The 18,664-nt window shown below is 38.8% G+C and overlaps 2 protein-coding genes across 2 annotated transcripts in view; one reads left to right on the forward strand and one right to left on the reverse strand.

Annotated features, from left to right (window-relative positions):
• ing2 (inhibitor of growth family, member 2) overlaps positions 1-4,825 on the reverse strand; it is a 6,057-nt gene extending 1,232 nt beyond the window's left edge. Inside the window, exon 1 of the mRNA XM_004576072.3 lies at positions 4,529-4,825. Coding sequence (XP_004576129.1) covers positions 4,529-4,673 — 145 coding nt within the window. The 5' untranslated portion in view covers positions 4,674-4,825. The remainder of the gene's footprint in view (positions 1-4,528) is intronic.
• A 5,481-nt stretch (positions 4,826-10,306) lies between these two features.
• On the forward strand, positions 10,307-17,466 carry cd68 (CD68 molecule). Its single transcript, XM_024799532.2, has 6 exons — positions 10,307-10,427; positions 11,358-11,824; positions 12,304-12,417; positions 14,071-14,140; positions 14,430-14,597; positions 15,684-17,466. Exons 1-6 carry the CDS (start codon positions 10,379-10,381, stop codon positions 15,821-15,823), a joined length of 1,008 nt encoding a protein of 335 aa, XP_024655300.2. The 5' UTR covers positions 10,307-10,378; the 3' UTR covers positions 15,824-17,466.
• The last annotated feature ends 1,198 nt before the right edge of the window (positions 17,467-18,664 follow it).

The following is an 18,664-nucleotide window of genomic DNA, read 5'->3' on the forward strand; positions in this document are numbered from 1 at the left end:
AATATTAATAAAACAACTTTTAATTCAGTTTTATTTACACAACAACAATCACCTCAAACAATAAGAGAGGAATCCCCCTATGAGCAAGCACTTGGCAACAGTGGGAAGGAAAAGCTCCCTTTAAAAACAACACAATCTTCAGCAGAATAAGACTCCGGAAGGATAGGTTTTTTTTTCCGTGTTTCAATTCCTTAATTGCAGCTGTATTTTGAATATAGACAGGAAATAGGGTCGGGCGATATGGCCTAAAATCCATATCACGTTATAATTTGAAGCATGTGTGGTAACGATATACAGGGAGTGCAGAATTATTAGGCAAATGAGTATTTTGTCCACATCATCCTCTTCATGCATGTTGTCTTACCCCAAGCTGTATAGGCTCGAAAGCCTACTACCAATCAAGCATATTAGGTGATGCGCATCTCTGTAATGAGAAGGGGTGTGGTCTAATGACATCAACACCCTATATCAGGTGTGCATAATTATTAGGCAACGTCCTTTCCTTTGGCAAAATGGGTCAAAAGAAGGACTTGACGGGCTCAGAAAAGTCAAAAATAGTGAGATATCTTGCAGAGGGATGCAGCAGTCTCAAAATTGCAAAGCTTCTGAAGCGTGATCATCGAACAATCAAGCGTTTCATTCAAAATAGTCAACAGGGTCGCAAGAAGCGTGTGGAAAAACCAAGGCGGAAAATAACTGCCCATGAACTGAGAAAAGTCAAGCGTGCAGCTGCCAAGATGCCACTTGCCACCAGTTTGGCCATATTTCAGAGCTGCAACATCACTGGAGTGCCCAAAAGCACAAGGTGTGCAATACTCAGAGACATGGCCAAGGTAAGAAAGGCTGAAAGACGACCACCACTGAACAAGACACACAAGCTGAAACGTCAAGACTGGGCCAAGAAATATCTCGAGACTGATTTTTCTAAGGTTTTATGGACTGATGAAATGAGAGTGAGTCTTGATGGGCCAGATGGATGGGCCCGTGGCTGGATTGGTAAAGGGCAGAGAGCTCCAGTCCGACTCAGACGCCAGCAAGGTGGAGGTGGAGTACTGGTTTGGGCTGGTATCATCAAAGATGAGCTTGTGGGGCCTTTTCGGGTTGAGAATGGTGTCAAGCTCAACTCCCAGTCCTACTGCCAGTTTCTGGAAGACACCTTCTTCAAGCAGTGGTACAGGAAGAAGTCTGCATCCTTCAAGAAAAACATGATTTTCATGCAGGACAATGCTCCATCACACGCGTCCAAGTACTCCACAGCGTGGCTGTGGAGTAATGACATGGCCACCTTGTTCACCTGATCTGAACCCCATTGAGAACCTGTGGTCCATCATCAAATGTGAGATTTACAAGGAGGGAAAACAGTACACCTCTCTGAACAGAATTATATTGCTTTCACTGGTAAAAATAAATAATTGAAATGGGTATATATTTGTTTTTTGTTAAGTTGCCTAATAATTATGCACAGTAATAGTCACCTGCACACACAGATATCCCCCTAAAATAGCTAAAACTAAAAACAAACTAAAAACTACTTCCAAAAACATTCAGCTTTGATATTAATGAGTTTTTTGGGTTCATTGAGAACATGGTTGTTGTTCAATAATAAAATTATTCCTCAAAAATACAACTTGCCTAATAATTCTGCACTCCCTGTATATCGTGATATATTCTTTTCTTCTGTATAACATATTTTCCACACTATAAGGCACACTTAAAATCCTTTAATTTTCTCAAAAGTCGAGAGTGTGCCTTATGTATGAATTCTGGTTATGCTTACTGACCTCGAATCGATTTTGGCGTGCAGAAATCTGTTAAAATGTTTTAGCACAACTTTGGTAAGCTGCACTGCTTGATGGATTGTCAGAGCATTACGGCTGCCGTAGTGAGGAGCTTCGCGGAGTAATCTGAGTCCAAAACTCTTTCCGCTTCAGGTCCCAAAGTCAAACGAACACTTCATCTTTAATAAAATCATCAGCGTTGCTGCTTTACCAGGTGTAACAATTTAGTTTAACATCCATGAAAGCACAATTTATTAAATTTAACGGAGTTGGAAATTAACAGGAAGATAGCTCGCTGGTTTCCATCTAAACATGACATACCATGTTCTGACTGAGATTTTTGAAACTAATTCAAACGTACAGCTCTGCTACCACTTCCAATATAAATGAAGACAGAAAACTATTGCTTGTGGGGATAGGTTAATTGGATAATCCAAATTGCCACTAGGTGTGAATGTGCAAGTGAATGAGAGTGCAAATGGTTGTCTGTCCCTATGTGTTAGCCCTGCGACAGACTGGCGACCTGTCCAGGGTGTACCCTGCCTTTCGCCCCATGACAGCTGGGATAGGCTCCAGCGCCCCCGCGACCCTGAAAAGGATAAGCGGAAGCGAATGGATGGATGGAGACAGAAAACTAAACAGCAGTGGCGTTTGCAGGGTTACTGAAGTTGGACTACAGGGTATATAATGTTGTGCTACGTGATTGCTAGCGACACAGCTATGTTAGCATAACATTAGCACAGTGAAGCTGGAGGATGAACGCCAACTTTTTTTCCACTCGATAAAAGTTAACGTGAGGGATTCTGGTGGTTAGGGACAAACCACCCTAATCACCAGTTGAAAGCATTTGGTTGATGCTTTCAAACAGGCACAGCTTGATGACATCATCATCATGCGCGATCGCGGTAGAGCTTCAAGATCTCTATCGTTGGCCAAATTTATATCGTTTATATCGCCCACCCCTAACGGGAAGGGTTATGGTAATGGTTAAATATGTTTTTAAATGTCAAGTGGATCAAATGCTCTTTGAACAATGGACAATGTATTTATGAGTTTTTAGTGGTCAATGTACCTCATTATTGGGAATTCACTTGCCCAAAGACAAAAACAACAAGGCTCCCTCAACATCAAAGCTAACATGGCTCGATATCACAGCATCCAAAGAATTGGACGTATACTAGACAATGACACTGAAATAATGTCAGTGGTCACTGTTTGAGTAACCCTAAAAACAAATTAGTTTTACAAAATTCCATCTGGCACTTAAACATTGCATGACAAAAGTAATCCAAGTAGCTGAAGTGGGTTTGTGGTTTAAACTATATCAGCTCCAACTTTAAGGAACGTATGCAAAGCGAGCAACAACATTTGACTTGTCTCAGGGACATTAGACCAGCTTCAGTAATGACAGGCAACCAAGTGAACGGCGTCCAGGTAAACTAATATTACCTGTTTGGCAATACAGCAGAAGCACGTGATGTTGGTAACTGACACATAGGGATGGGAAACCTACAAATAGGTTACCAGGACATCGGGGTTTTGGAAATGCACACAGGTGACTAACTGCCAGCTAGCTGGCTTTATACGCAGACCGCACTTTAGGGACACCCAGCGTAAAATTACTGCAAAATCACCTTCCAGCACCAGGCTCTTCTTTACTTAAAGTGAAACTGGAGTTGGACCTAAACAGCAGGAGCATGGGCGAGGGCTGAATCCCAGTGTGGTCCCGCGTACAGGAAATGACGACAGTCAGTTGCTGCGAGAGGGATAGCTCGAGTAGCAGCTGTCCTGCAGCTCTGCAGTTCACACTTAATAGAGCGGAGCGGCGCGCGGAGAATGTGCATTAGCAGCCCATAAACACTGAATATTGCTGAATATAAAAATGAAATAATCATTCGCGCTCAGCCCGAAGTGTCAGGGACTTGCTGCTTATTCTGTGTCAACACGAGGCAACAAAGCAAAGGCTTTCCGGTACCGAAGGCTTTTGTTAACGCCTGCTCCAGGCCTCCATCAAGGACTTCATAACCAAACACACCTCACTGACAAGGCGAAAATGAGCTAAAGCGACTCTTTGTTGGGGAGAACCTGATCAGCTCATATCTATTAAAGCGATGCAAGCTGCTTGCGACGTTAACCTCGGCCGTCAAACAGGCTTCACAAACAGATGACCGCACTTATTGATCTCCTGCACGTCTTTATTCTAAGATTTCACTTCAGCGTCTAGTGACACAAATAGACTTCGTTAAAAGCGGAGAAATCCTCAAGTTTAGGCGTAGTTTCCACACGCAAAGAGTACTCAGCGAAAACACCGTGCGGGGACACACACTGCTCTTGTTCAAAAGTTGATTTTATACAGATAAGGTCCTAGTTTTTGGAATATGTTAGGCCGATTTTGCCGCGGGACACCACACTCCTTTTATTAAAACAATGCTCGTGTATCACGTCATACTGTACATGTTTTCCGATATCAAGTGTAATCATTCTGCCCTGCAGTTTGGTGCAGAGGGAGTATGTCAGAGCTATGCTAGCTGACGGATGTCCACCTCATTTTTTAAAACACTTTGCGCGTCAGTACGAGTATCCACATCTCAGTTCCGGGAAGTAAGAACGATCACGGACATGAAGCTTTCTGCAAAATGGGAACCCGGGGCTCGTGCGTTCTCCACCATTTCAGCACAGCACGCGACACTGCCCTTAAAGCCTTACAAAGCGATTCGCGCGTGGGACAAGGAAATAGGAAAGCACAGTACCTTGATACTTTGCATCAATTTCTCGAAGCAGAGAAACATTTCTTTGTATGTCCAGGGGCAGCGACTCCACACATTCCAGATAATCCTCCACATAGTTGACCAGTTGTTGCGACTTGTCGGCATTTGGGAAATGGTGGCCTAACATCGTCTCTAAGATGCATAGAGGCAAAAAGTGCTGTGAAAAAAACAGGGAAATATATTGCTAAAACCAAATGCTTGGCGACTTTACAGCTTCTAAGGCAGTTCACTTCAAACAACACTAAAGCCACTGCGCATGCGGGAGTATTTTCCCTTTATGGTTTTGTAACGCTTCTCTCGTTTATCGCCGCTGAAGGCGTGTCCGTTTGGGGTTGCAGTATTGGGATTGGTTTAGAGTGACCTCATTATCATAATATTTTCCCGGGAAATGTAGCAGTAGTTCAGGCAGAGCCCAAATTTGACCTAATGTTTCAGTTAAAGGTTTAGTTCACCATCTGTGTCCGAATGTGACGCTAATACAGACAAGTGTGTTTTGACGGAATTTCAAATACACTAGTGTTAAAAAAAAAAAAACAATATCATGAAAGCTTTTTTTTCATAATTTAAAAAGGTTAATTTTCTTATTTTAAATATAGGTTTCAAGGCTATTTTGTTTTATTTTCATTACCATGGCTTTTAGTTCATTCAAATGTGAAAAATCTCAAAATATTAGATTACATTTTGAGTTGGAATGTTTGCCATAAAGCCACAAAATAATGTATGTTTGAGAGGACTTCCCATAGTCTTTTTCTCCAAGTGATCTTTCTACTTCATCCAAACCATTTTTTCGACCCCATTTCTACAAGAACACCTCAAAAAAGTCGTACCATTAATTAATGTGTCAATCTTAAATATGACCAACCTATCTCAATTAATCGGCTATGCACCACAGGCTTTCAGTCTAGCAGTAGTTAAACCATCATGTATCATATCTATCTAATAGACTCCAATTTGTTCATGTAAATGGAGAGTCCTCTTCACACACTAAGGTCAATTATGGTGTTTCACAGGGTTCAGATGAATCAGTTCTGTTTACATTTTACATGCTTCCCTTAAGCAGTATCATCAGAAGGCATAGCATACATTTTTACTGCTATGCAGATGACACACTATCTATCCGTGAAGCCAGATAACACAGCAATTAGTTAAACTGCAGGAATGTCTTACAGACATAAAGACCTGGATGGCCGCTAACTTTCTGCTTCTAAATTCAAATAAAACTACTTGTTGCTAAAATTCTTAGAAATATGGTATCTAACCAGATACTTCCTCCGGATGGCATTACCTTGGCCTCCAGTAGTGCTGTGAGGAATCTTCGAGTCATTTTTGACCAGGGCATGTCCTTCAATGCACATATTAAACAAATATGTAGCGCAGCATACAAATATCCTGTCTCAGAGTGACGCTGAAAAACAAGTTCATGCATTTATTCCTTCCAGGCTGGACTACTGTAATTCATTATTATCAGAAAGTCCTAAAAACTCCCTGAAAAGCCTTCAGTTAATCCAAAATGTACTGACAGGGACGAGAAAAGAGAGCAGATTTCTCCTGTATTGGCTTCATTGGCTCTCTGTGAAATTCAGAATTGAATTCAAAATCCCGCTCCTCCTTCCCAGCATCCCCAATCATGTCTGTCTATGTCAAGCTCTGTCTGTCTCTGCATCCATACCTGAGTTGCTATAATCAGCTTTTATTTAGTTTCCTGTTTTGTTTTGTATTTCTGCTTATGTCAAGTTTACTTCTCAGCTCATTAAAGCGCTCGCCTTTAGTTAAACCTCCTTTTCCCTCTGCATGTGCAATTTTGGGTCCTACTTCATCTCACCCTGACAAAAACTTTTACATTTACGTGAAAAGGGAAAGACCATCTCTGAATCAAGGAGGGGGCCTAAGGGTTATCATCTTACCATCTTATAATGCTGTGATTGCAGCCATTCCCCAACTCTCTGTGAATGGGACTCATGGCCACCGATCAATGGTCAATCAATGATCATTGGTGATTAGTGTTTCACCACTGATCATGACAATTTACATATTAATGATCAAGAAACTGCCCTCACAGCCTTTTGCTTTGCTAGTGCTTGTAGTTTCAGTCATTATGCAAATATACTCTTTATAAAGTTGGGGAAACCTGCAGTCAGCTGAGACTGAATGAGTTATAAAATGTTTCTCCCACTGAAAACACTTTTTCCAGATAAACAGAATCACCTTTTTGGGATTTCCTTACGTGGATGATTGAGCATGCATCAAGACAAATCTTTAAATTGTGTCCTTGGATCTTCAGGAAGCGTTCTAACCAGCTCATAAAATAGAAAATCTGTTCTGATAAATTGCCAAGACTAAAACCATTAAAAGTCTTAAAAAAAAAGATTACTAAAATATATTGTGGAAATCTATCATGCCATTCTCTTCAAGGCTGATGATATAACAAAAAGGGGGAAGAGTGCTGCATTAGAATAACTGATAAAAGATTTTGTTAGCCTCAAAGAGGAAGGAGTTTATATTCCATCGTTAGGTACTGTGGTACTGTTTTAAAGTTAAATACCCAGATGTACTAAAAATGTGAAGTATGTTTTTTGTTTAAAGGGTTTTCTTCTCTAACATGTTCTTTGGCATCTCATCATATTACTACCTGTTGCCAGTGAATCTAGTTAAAATGTTCCTCCTGTTTTTTTAGACGTGTTGCTCAAATTCAAAAAGAGTTAATATTTTGAATTGTCTCTCAGCCTGGTTCTGCTGCGGTTACTTCCTGTTAAAAGGGAGATTTTTCTTCCCATTGTCACCAAGGGTCATCTAATTGTTGGGTTTTCACTGCATTATTTTAGGGCCTTTATCTTAAAATATAAAGTGCATTTAAGCAACTTTTGTTTTATATAAATAAAATTAAATTGAATTCACAATTTTCACAGCATCCCAAGTTTTTTGCAATTGGGTTCAATTTCAATTTTTGTTTATTCAGTTTTATTAATATAGCATCAAAACACCACAACAGAGGCTTTTGGGTAAAGACCCTGCAATAATAAGGGTTGTATATGAAACACTGAGCGTTGAAAACAGTTGTCTTTAAAACCGTCTGGCCATCACCCATCGAGGCTATCTTTGTAGTGAACATTGTACGCTCACCACAGGTCTAAAAGTGCAAACAACTGCGGGTCATAAAGAAACTAACATGAGGCCTATCTCACATCTATTGTTTAAAAAATGGCCACAAGAAAGTCTTGATCCGTTAAAAAGGTACCAATGATGTAGTAGCTGTGATTACTAACATACATGAATTAAATCTGGAGAAAATCAGGATTTCTTTAAAAATCAGAAAACACAACAGGGTACCCCTTGTTAATTGCAGCCTTCTCTGCTGAGGGAGGAGCACCAACTCATCATAAGGTGGCACTGGTGAACACATATACGTTTTGTCAAAGGTTACTTGAATGTCTGTGTCTTTCAAAATATTGCAAATATAATCTTTTATTTTGTATGGCAGTCATTTTTAATAACAACACGGCAGGCACAGTTTTGGGCAGATTATGTTTGTCCAGTTTTTAAATTAAAGAGAAAAGAAAAATCTATCAGTATGCAAATGTTCCTACTTTTATCATTTCAATGACTTTTCCCTAATCTTCTGCACTAGCAAGAGTATTGCAGTCTGACATTCATGCGTGTGTGTCCTGCCTTGGGGATTAACACGCCTCTACTTCCTACAATGCAGCTGGTTTGTTTGATTTTTTGTTGGATTTTTATTGTCTAGAAAATGTATGTTTGATGATGCACAGAACATGCAGAACTTATAGTTAAGCCATGCCAGCTTATACTTGAGTTATTTCACTATCTTAACCTCAGTGAGGTTTTTGTGCAGTTACCTGTAACTTCACTGATTGTAAATGTAAAAAGAAAAACTAACATGTTTGGGTGCATTCAATGCAATCCTGAAGCGTCACGAGGATGACTGGCAGTGTCACCTGCTTGTGTGTTTCTGGGAACCACCTTATTTCCTGTTTTCGTGTCACATGACATGTTCTGTCTATTTATGCTAACAGTCAGAAAGTTAACCATTTATATTTACACTAAGTGCACCTTTCACTCTGTAGGACACAGTATTTATACTTATATTCTTTTAAAGCCATGTTTGTGTTAAGTATATGTGCCGTAGCATGTCATTATTTGTGTTTGTTCTCTCTGTTTTTGACCTGGAGTGTGTATTGAACTTTGATTATATAGTTAATACTAGAACCTTCTGTACCATCACTGCTCATAACTACTGCACTGTCATTAGATTTAAGTTATGTTAGCTTAATTATGGCAACCTTAATTCTTACTGCTTTGTATTAATAATCCGTCAGTATCATAACAACACTTTTTTTTTTTTTACCACTAATATAAAGTCCTATCGCTATAGCTACTGCTATTACTAAGGCTAAAATACTTGCAGTTATGCTGTTTATAGTATTAGTTTCTACTAGCAGTAATAATAATTGTACTAGCCTACAACCTGCATGTTGACTTGCAGCATTACCCTCCTACTAACGTGCCAATTGTAACTACTGATAATGACGCTCCGATCAGATCAAAGCGAACTGCTAGCAGCCGTTTAAGAGTGTTTGTGAGTGTCAGACAGAAATCTGGAGTTTTGTTTTACTCATCGACCTTTCTGTTAGCGCTGAGACTGTGGGTTCCCTCCTGCTAGCAGTCTTGTTGGTTTCGTTTCCTTGCTGTTGCTCATTTCTGAAGTTTTAAATCTTCGTAATTATTCTGTCTGTTGATGCTTTCAAAATAAAATTCATACTTCACGTTTCCTTGCAGAACAAGTCAAATCCCCGTTCCTGGCTGTGGTAAAATGCAGCTATATTGGTTGGCTGCTGCCTCTAAACATATCATTATTAATACTGTGTGTTGCTCATAAAAATTTTATATTCATGAGTTACTGTTACTTTTGCATATGGTGGTTGTTGCTGTGGTTTCCCTAATGTGTTTTTTTTTTTTTCTTGGGGGGGGGGGGGGGGGTGTTAGCAGGCGATGAAGCAGATTTTCAGTGTCTTCTCGCTTTCTCTCTCTCTCTCTCTTCACAAAATTTCTGTCAGTTCTGACTGTAATAACCGACAATAAAAAAAAAATCCTAATAAAAATCCAGTAGACTATAACTATCAAGTGAACCAGTATAGCTAAAAGCCGTAACGGTCCACTTGGGAAATTAAATTTGTTCTTGGCCTTCAGGAGAGGCCAAAAAAATTAACTAATTTCTCTGTCTACCTCTTCTTAAACTTAAATTCATCTACAATATTAATTCCACGCATGATCACACTCTAAAACTTACATTTTAAACAAAACACATTTCATTATATAGAACGGAATACTATTTAATAATTTATCAAAACATCAATTTGAAGTGGGAAGCATAGTGATACTTTGCACATTTTAAACGTAACTTTAAAGTAAAGTGCCTGTAGAAAAAACTATTATTATTTGTATACTACTAGAATGGATTTTGTAATTCCTTAATTTCACGTTGTTTACGAGGCTGGTTCTGTTGGTGGTCTCGTCCTAAAAAAAAAAAAATAAGAAGAAAGTCCTTCCTCACCACCGTCGCTCAAGGACTGTCTAATTGTTGGGGTTTGCACTATAGTACTGCAAGGGCAGCTTGCCCTATTTCGGGAAAAAAAAATTACTGAATGAGAAGCTGTTACTCATAATAGTACATTTTCAGCGCTGACTGCGGATACGGATGCTTTTATTTTTTTAAGCATGGACTTCCTGCTGCTTGAAAAGTGAGGTATTTATAGGTGGAGGCGCGACAGCATTGCTCCAAAGCTCCTGGTTCCCCACTGCTCTGCACTTGCCATCATGCTGAGGACTGCTGTTTTTGTCTTTATCGCGTGCTGTGCGCTTTCAGGTAAGACCCCTAAACAATACTAATATTAAAATAAACGAGATCCATATATGAAAAAGAAAGGCGTAACTCACGTCAGATCTCGCTGTTATTTTTGTGCTCAAGTGCCACAGTAAGTGTTTAGAGTCTACAAAGATACTGTGTTATATAATATATAAACAAAAAGGCTCAAAATGGGGCTTTGTCTGTGTGTGCTTACCCACGGAGTTTGTCATGAAATACAATGTATGTGAAACTCTACTTCACAGGGACTTCCTAGATTGTGGGCGAGACAGAAATTTGTCTTTCGATATTGTTGCAAGACCGAGTCACATGTCTGCTGACAGATGACAGCTGTTGTTTTTAGAACATGATTTCCGCAACCGAATACAAACCTTAAACCTACCTTAAAGTTTATAACTTCACTATTCGTATTTTATTGATTAATTGATCAGTCAAGAAAATCGATTGCTTGATTTGTAATGAAATTATTTTGTTTAATGTGCAGAGACTGTTTATACTGATATCTTGTCAATTTATTTATAAGCACATTTAAAAACAACTCAGGTTGACCAAAGTGATATACAGACTAATAATAGAGAGCAGAAAGGGAAAAGACATACACACACATTTCCATCATAGAAGCTTTGAGTAATCCCGCTGTACTCTACTCAAACTACTGTTTGATCCCATCAAACAGTAGTTTGAGCAGCTGGTAATGAAAGCACATTGGACCTTCATTTCATTTAATATCATTAAATGTAATGATAAAACTACCGTGTGAATAAATAACTTATTTAAGCAAAAATGTAAGCAATAAGAAAGTTTGTGTTTTCTTAGCGAAGCCCAAAGTAACTAAAAGTCAGCTAATACAGCAACAGTAAAGTAAGAGTTCATTTAGTCTGGAATTAGTATGAATGCTGAAAAGGATTCTTTGTTTCTTTGTCCCACAAGCGCTGTCATTGGCTGGAGACACAAACAAATCCAAACCTTCAGCAACTGTCGCCCCTGCAAGTCAATTTGACAGTCCAAAACCCACCACCAAGCATCCAAAACCCACCACCAAGCATCCAACCACCACCACCAAGCATCCAACCACCACCACCAAGCATCCAACCACCACCACCAAGCATCCAACCACCACCACCAAGGCTCCAACCACCACCAAGCATCCAACCACCACCACCAAGCATCCAACCACCACCACCAAGCATCCAACCACCACCACCAAGGCTCCAACCACCACCAAGGCTCCAACCACCACCACCACCAAGGCTCCAACCACCACCACGGCTTCACCAACGCCCACACCTAGACCCTCCGCTGGCTTGACCGTAGGATACTACAATATCACAAAAAATAAAAGTGAGACCTGCCTGAGGGCTCAGATGGCGCTGCAGATCCGAAAAGTATCAACAAATGTAGGTTTCTTAATATCAACTGTCTAGCTTTTTTGTTTTCTTTTTGTTTGTTTTTTTGTTTTGTGGCATGTAAATTAGTCTTAACATAGCATATAGATATTCTATTAGCAATACATCCTAATGAGTCCAGCACGAGGATGTGACTCAGCTTTCAGTGATTCAGTTGTCAGCAGTCTTCAGGAAGAGAGAATTTGCTATCATGCAAGTTTAATTTCCTCATTTTGTTACTGTAAATGGTTAAATATTGCCAGTGTTTGTGTAACAAGACAATCGGGTAACTTACATGACCCATGAACTAGAGTTTCTTTAAAGAAAGTCTGCTGCTGCCTTGTTATCTTAAACGAATTGTCTTGTGTGTGAATGTGTGTGTGAATGGGTGGATGACTGGTTGTGTAAAGCGCTTTGGGGTCCTTAGGGACTAGTAAAGCGCTATATAAATACAGGCCATTTACCATTTGTTCTTCTCTGTTTATTCCCAGGCAATCTTCATTGTTCAGCCACATCTAACCAGTACTAGTGGAAGTTGCAATGAAAACAGCGCCAACCTTAAGATTTCCTTTAAAGAGGGCTTCATTAACTTCAGCTTCACCAAGGTACTTGGTGAACTCTTTTCCCAAAGCCTGTGACATATACAGCATTATAAGATCAAAATGAGGTGGTTAAAGAGGTGCTGAGGTCAGCCAATCATTCATCTTAACCTGAAATTACCACAGTTACCCTATCCTGCACATTTATGACAAGAACGTCAATTCAACCTCTGACGTCCAAGTCATGACAACCCTAACTTTGCAATCTTAGGATAAGATAAACAGATAGACACCTTATTGGTCTCAACCATGGGCAATCAGAATGTGTAATTTCTGTTTTTATTAAACTGAGCTCTAAGTTTCAGGAAACAAAGTAAATAATCACTCTAACGTCAAACAATCACATTTCCAAAAAAAAGTCTGTTCCACATTTTTCCAAGATGTAGGATTAGGGTTAGCACTTCAGAGTGTTAACAGTTTCCTTGACGAGTAAATCTATGTAAGCTGGAAATACTAGTCAAGCGAAATAAATTGCAGAAGTGTTAAAAGAGAAGTAGCCCATAGGGAAACTACATCAGGCGGCTTCGCCCTACTGCATCCATGTGATTCATTCTGTGGTTTTGTAAGTGATAGTCTATCTGAACACTTAAAGTGTTTATGTCAAATAAAATATACAGCTGAGGTGTAATTATACCACCAACTGCAGCCTGGTTGTCCTTATGTCATATTTATTATGCACAAAAATTAATCGATTTGAATTTATTATCCCAGAGAGTTGGTTCTGTTCACTTGAACATTGTGTTTCCAGCGAGAGAAATGTTTCAAGATATTTCGCACTCATCCAAGTGACTTCCCCTGTCTCTTTGATTGTGCTTCCACAACTCCCATACAGTGTGGGCACACGAAAGAATGAACTGTCTGGGATTTCCTTTGTTGGAGGATTGAGCGTGCATCAGTTATCATTTTCAAAGATGCAATATGGATTCATAGCCAGAAAAAAATAAAGATAGAAGGAAACATTTGTAATTAGTTTGCCTCCAATATAAATGTTAGCTTAGTAGAAGTGCATGCTGCTCCTGGTGGCAACTTTACTGTAAGCATAAAAAGATCCAACAGCTTTTAATAAAAGCCCCACTTGTGAACTGGTCTCAATAATATCACAATAAAGAAAGACACACTGCTGAAAATCAGCTTTCAGTTTTCAGAGTCAAAGCTGACCAAAGCTTCTGGGACTCTGGGTTACTTTCATTTTCTTTCTTTTTTTTAAAGTGAGGGTTTTTTTTTTTTTTAATTCTGTAGTCTGTTCTGTAATGGAGTATCTACTGCGGTAGTAATATAATATACTTTAATATAGTGCTATCATATTAAATATTAGATTGTAGTGGTTAGCCTGGCTAACCAGATTTTAAATAGACACGACAGCCAGGAATAGTAGATTGCTTTGTTATGTAGGCTGGTCTCAAGCATGTGTCCGGGGTTAAGAGGAAAACAGTAATACGTTGTCAAACTGGTCGGATGAGCTGTTTCCTGTTTCACACTTCAAATTCAAATGCTAGCAGCATGTGTACTTGCTGAAACCTGTTTATCTGTTGTAAATGAGCACAGAAACTCTCTGACCCAGAAAAATGTTCAGTGGATTCAGTAAAACGAAAACCAAAATGTCACATTTGGACACAGTGTTACATTGTAAAAGGTTCCCTGTTTGTTATAATTCCTCAGAGTGTTCCTAATAACACCGTCTACGTTGATGCCGTGTCTTTCAGCTTGAACTACCCTTTAACCACAAACGGTAAGTCAATGTTTATTTCGTAACATTTTCACTGATGAGAGTTTGGACTCACTGGATGTCCCCTGATACTTTAGCTACAGGTAAGTGTTGCACATGGATGGTAAACACAGAAAAAACACAAGCTGCTGTTTCCTTGTTTGTGTGCCTGCTCAACAATATACAGACAAGACCTGTGGAGTTACTGTTAAGCATGTCATGCTACTACTTTCAGTGTAATATTGTTTAACTCGATTGTCGCGATACTTGATTATCGGTCTGTAAAAATTGTCTTTCTATTTCACACTTGCAGGTACAACTTACAATGCCAACAACAAGTCAGTCCATCTGTTCCCTGCACAGATTGGACACTCCTACTCCTGCAGCGCTGATTCTATTTACATGGGCAACGACCTGTCCCTGGATGTAAATTCTGACAGAACGCAAGCCTTCAATCTGACCAAGAACAACTTTGGCGATCGTAAGTGTCCCTGTGAAGAACAACTAATCATTAAACCATCCTCAGTCTTAAAAACATTGTTAGAGCCAGTATTGGGATGGCTGTAGCTCAGGAGGTACAGCTGCTTAGCTACTAAACAGGAGGTTGGTGGTTTGATCCCTGGCTGCTCCAGTCTGCATCCTTGGGCAAGATGCTAACCCCAAGTTGCTTTCTATACATTGGAATGTGTGTATGTTAGATAGTAAGCACTTATGTATAAAAAGCATAGAAAGTGCTAGTGTGAATGAAGCAAGTTGTATAAAGTTCTCTGATAGAGTAGAAAAGCGCTATATAAGAACCAGTACATTTACAATAATGGAAGCAGGAAATGTCCATCGAGCTAGGTTTGGAAGTACTCTAGTCTAAATGTTTTCCATTCCAAGTCAAAAAGTTGTAGTCTCTTATTCTCAGGTTTGGAATGACTTTATTTCTTACAGCAATGCGTAACTTTCAGACTTAAAACACTTTATCTTTCATGGGGATTTAAACTTTACACATCCTATTTGAATAATATTCTCCAAACAATATTTTAGCAAATGATGTAATATGATCAGCATACAAAAATGTGTATAAAGTTAAAAACCAAGGTCCTGAAGCCAAAGCAAGGAAGCAGTGATTATTCATTGCTGCATCAGTAATAGTCCTTAAAAACATGTAATGCACAACACACGCGGTTGAAATTTAAAAAATCGGATACTTCCTCGTGAGTGGCTTTTCATCATTAGAGTTTCCAACAGTGGAAACTAAAGCAGCTGCGTGACAGCTTGACAGTCGACTGCTCTGGAATGCAGCTCAGGAAGAACAGGTTTAACTACAGTCCTAAGCAGATTTCATAGAATAGTTACGTTTCATGGAACGCATTCATGCTCCATTATCTTTGTCAGTTGTTGGATTGAAGAATAAAATTTAGCCTGAACAGACAGTTTGACTGAACTCTGTTACACACATCCACAATCTTCCAAAAGTGACATTTGACATTTTATCAGTTCTTAGAAAACTGGTCACTTAAAAAAGTGATATGTTGTTTAAATGGGAGTGTGTGTGTGTGTGTGTGTGTGTGTTTTCCAGGTGACTACTGTCCTGCGGACCAGCGTAGTTACAAGATTGCCATTGGAGTGGGAGTGGCACTGCTGGTGCTCATCGTGGTGGTGGTAGTGGCCTATCTGGTGAGCCGCAAGAGGAGGACCGATGGCTACCAATCCCTGTGAGGGGGATTGGCCAGAAAGGGATAAGCAGTCACTAAGACCTTCTTAAGTGGATGATTACTGAAACCTGTCATTTCTGTCTTTGTCTCCTAATTTAACTGGTTGATGGTTAGTTACAGTTTTCATTCAGAGGTATGTGCTACTTTAAACAGCTTGATTGTACAATTTGAGAATATAAAGTTTTTTTAAATTTAGTTTTAAACGAGTTAAATGTAGATCAGTTTGAATAACAAAAGCATACTGGTTTTCATTTTATTGTCACAGCCACACACTCTACACTCCATACAGTCAGGTTTTGAAACGCCAGTATGACAAGTCGAGCGCTTACTTTGTCATTTAATGCCAGTTGCTAGGATGTTTATTTGTGTCACTATGGTACATAAGCAGTGTTTGGATCACAGAGTTGTATTGTTCATTATTGACAACAGCGGCCCCCCGTTATGAGTCATAATCCAACTGTTGCTATCACTTAACTCAAGAGTTGTGAGGTAAAAGTCATTTTTAATCATCTTTTCTTTTAAAATTAGAAGCAGCCTATTTTTAAAAGCATTACTGATTTTTTTTTTTAACTGTTACAGGATGTTGTATTAAATGTTTGTTTTTTTTTAATCGCATCTTGTATGCTCTTAATTTTTTTTCATAAAAAGGGAGGTGATGGTATACTGTGTTTGGATCATTAGCTATCATCAGCTGAAGGGATCATCAGTTATTGCACTGATCATTGTCTCAGCCTACTTTCTTTGCCTTTGTCAAACTGTAGTGGAATGGAGCCTCCATGTTGGTCATTAATGACTTTAGTCTAATCCTGATAAGATTTTTAATGGCTCATGCACGTTTTATTTGGTGTTTATGCCGAATAAACAACAATGACACAAGGGAACCACTAATTGGCAGTAGGGAACTATGCAGTTTAAACAACAGTAACTTAAAGTAAGCTGTTCATTTGCATTTTGGGTTCATTTGTGTTTCTAATTTGGATGTCAGATAAAGAACAAATGTATGGTTTATTGCAGCTTATTCTGAAGTGGCCAGTAAGAGTAGAGAAATATGTAAATGACACTCCATTTAAATTTTAGAGCGTATAAATGTTGAACAGCAGATTGTTTTGTTTAAAATTCCTGTAACACAGAGAAGTGAGAGGACATCTGAACCCACTCAATCTATGTATGTTTGAAGTTTTTTAAAAAGGAAGAAAGCAATAGGAATGTCAGTGCTATTACATTTAACTTTTGAAATGCACAAGCTAAATTTCTCTGTAGGTTTGAAGCGGGGAAGTAAAAAGCTCAGAGAGATGTCTCAAGAATTGAACAAATGCAACCAAAACCTTCTGCGTGCCACCGTAACACCATACTGTACCAACAAAGGAGTTTCTCTCCTGGTGTCAAATGTATTCGTGTGAACCAACTCTTCAGTAATACTTTAAATGATTATTCGTGTGCTTTTGTTGATGTAATAAAAAAGGGATGTTGTGATGTTATAACTGTGTCAGTGACTGGCAGCTCCACTCTTACTGTCAGGGCAGGCAGAGGCTGTGAAATGAAGACATCAGCAGAAAAGTTAGACTTTACTGTTGTGCACAGCATGTGAGCACTTTGTACCTTGTTTTTACACCCTTTTCCAATAAAAATGATTATATTATTTCTAAATATGTGTCTGTGCTGATGGTATCACAAAACTGTAGAGGGCATAGGAGCCGTGGCAGTCGTGGAAGAACTGCATTCTCCACATACTTCTTTTTCCCCTCAAAAAAATATTTTCCTAATACTCTTTGTAGAAAAATCATATCTACAAAAGCCCCCCCCCCCCCCCCCCCCCCAAAAAAAAAAACAACAACAAAAAGACAAAAAAAAAAAACAACAACTTAGAGATTAGTGTTGGAAACAGCAGAGAGAAAGAGCATCGGAAAACCAAAAACAGAGTAGCTGAGATCATAATAAGCGAGAATGACAAACTTTAGCTTTCTTATGTTGTCTTTGTATTATTTTCGGTCAGGTAGTCAGGTATAACTAAAAAAAAAAAAGCAAACATAGCAGCGCTAAATACGTGTCATGATCAAAACACTGTGGGAAAACTGCACTTGTACTCGGAGGACATCGTCATGGTCCGCCCCCAAGAGGATACAGCAGCTCGTGCCAAAAACCGATTGTCTGCCAAAAAGTGATTTCCAGTGTTTACATGTGTTTATATTATATGTAATGTCTTTACTTATATTGGTAAATAGACTAAAGTGAACAGGGTTTACAAAGAGGTTATATGGTCATCTTATCAGCTTGTTTGCTCACTGTACATTTTATACATAGCTCTGTGCAATTTTTCCATACATATTTCTGTACATTGTTACATGTATATACGAACTTCAGTTGCTTATGTATATAGGAACACTTTGTGTCTCCCTTTTATATTCTATATTCTCCTTGCTATAAGAGCTGTGTAACACCCAAATTTCTCATCCGTGGGAAAATAAAGGTTTATTCTATTCTATACTGTGTAAAATGTGAAAATTACCTCTTTTTCAAGTATCTTCATGACTCTGTGTTATTATACCTACACTATAAGCAATCGAGTACTTTTTAGCAATTTAAAATATGTTTACAGAATTATTGTCATATTTGTTGTAATGTCTGCTGTCCTTAAAAAATGACATTTTTTAATGTCAACAAGATTTTTTTTTTTTTTTTACCGTATTCATAGAGGATATTTAAACTCTGCCAAAAAACCCCCAAAAAACTGACTGCGGCTTCTAACTTGTAACAGGAATGTTGTTTGTGGCTCAAGGTGACTTGATATCATTCACGATGGATACATTTGACATATATTTCACATAAAAAAAAATTACAACAGTTT

Source organism: Maylandia zebra, linkage group LG3 (genome assembly GCF_041146795.1).
Source record: "Maylandia zebra isolate NMK-2024a linkage group LG3, Mzebra_GT3a, whole genome shotgun sequence".
In the NCBI taxonomy this organism is placed as follows: domain Eukaryota; kingdom Metazoa; phylum Chordata; class Actinopteri; order Cichliformes; family Cichlidae; genus Maylandia; species Maylandia zebra.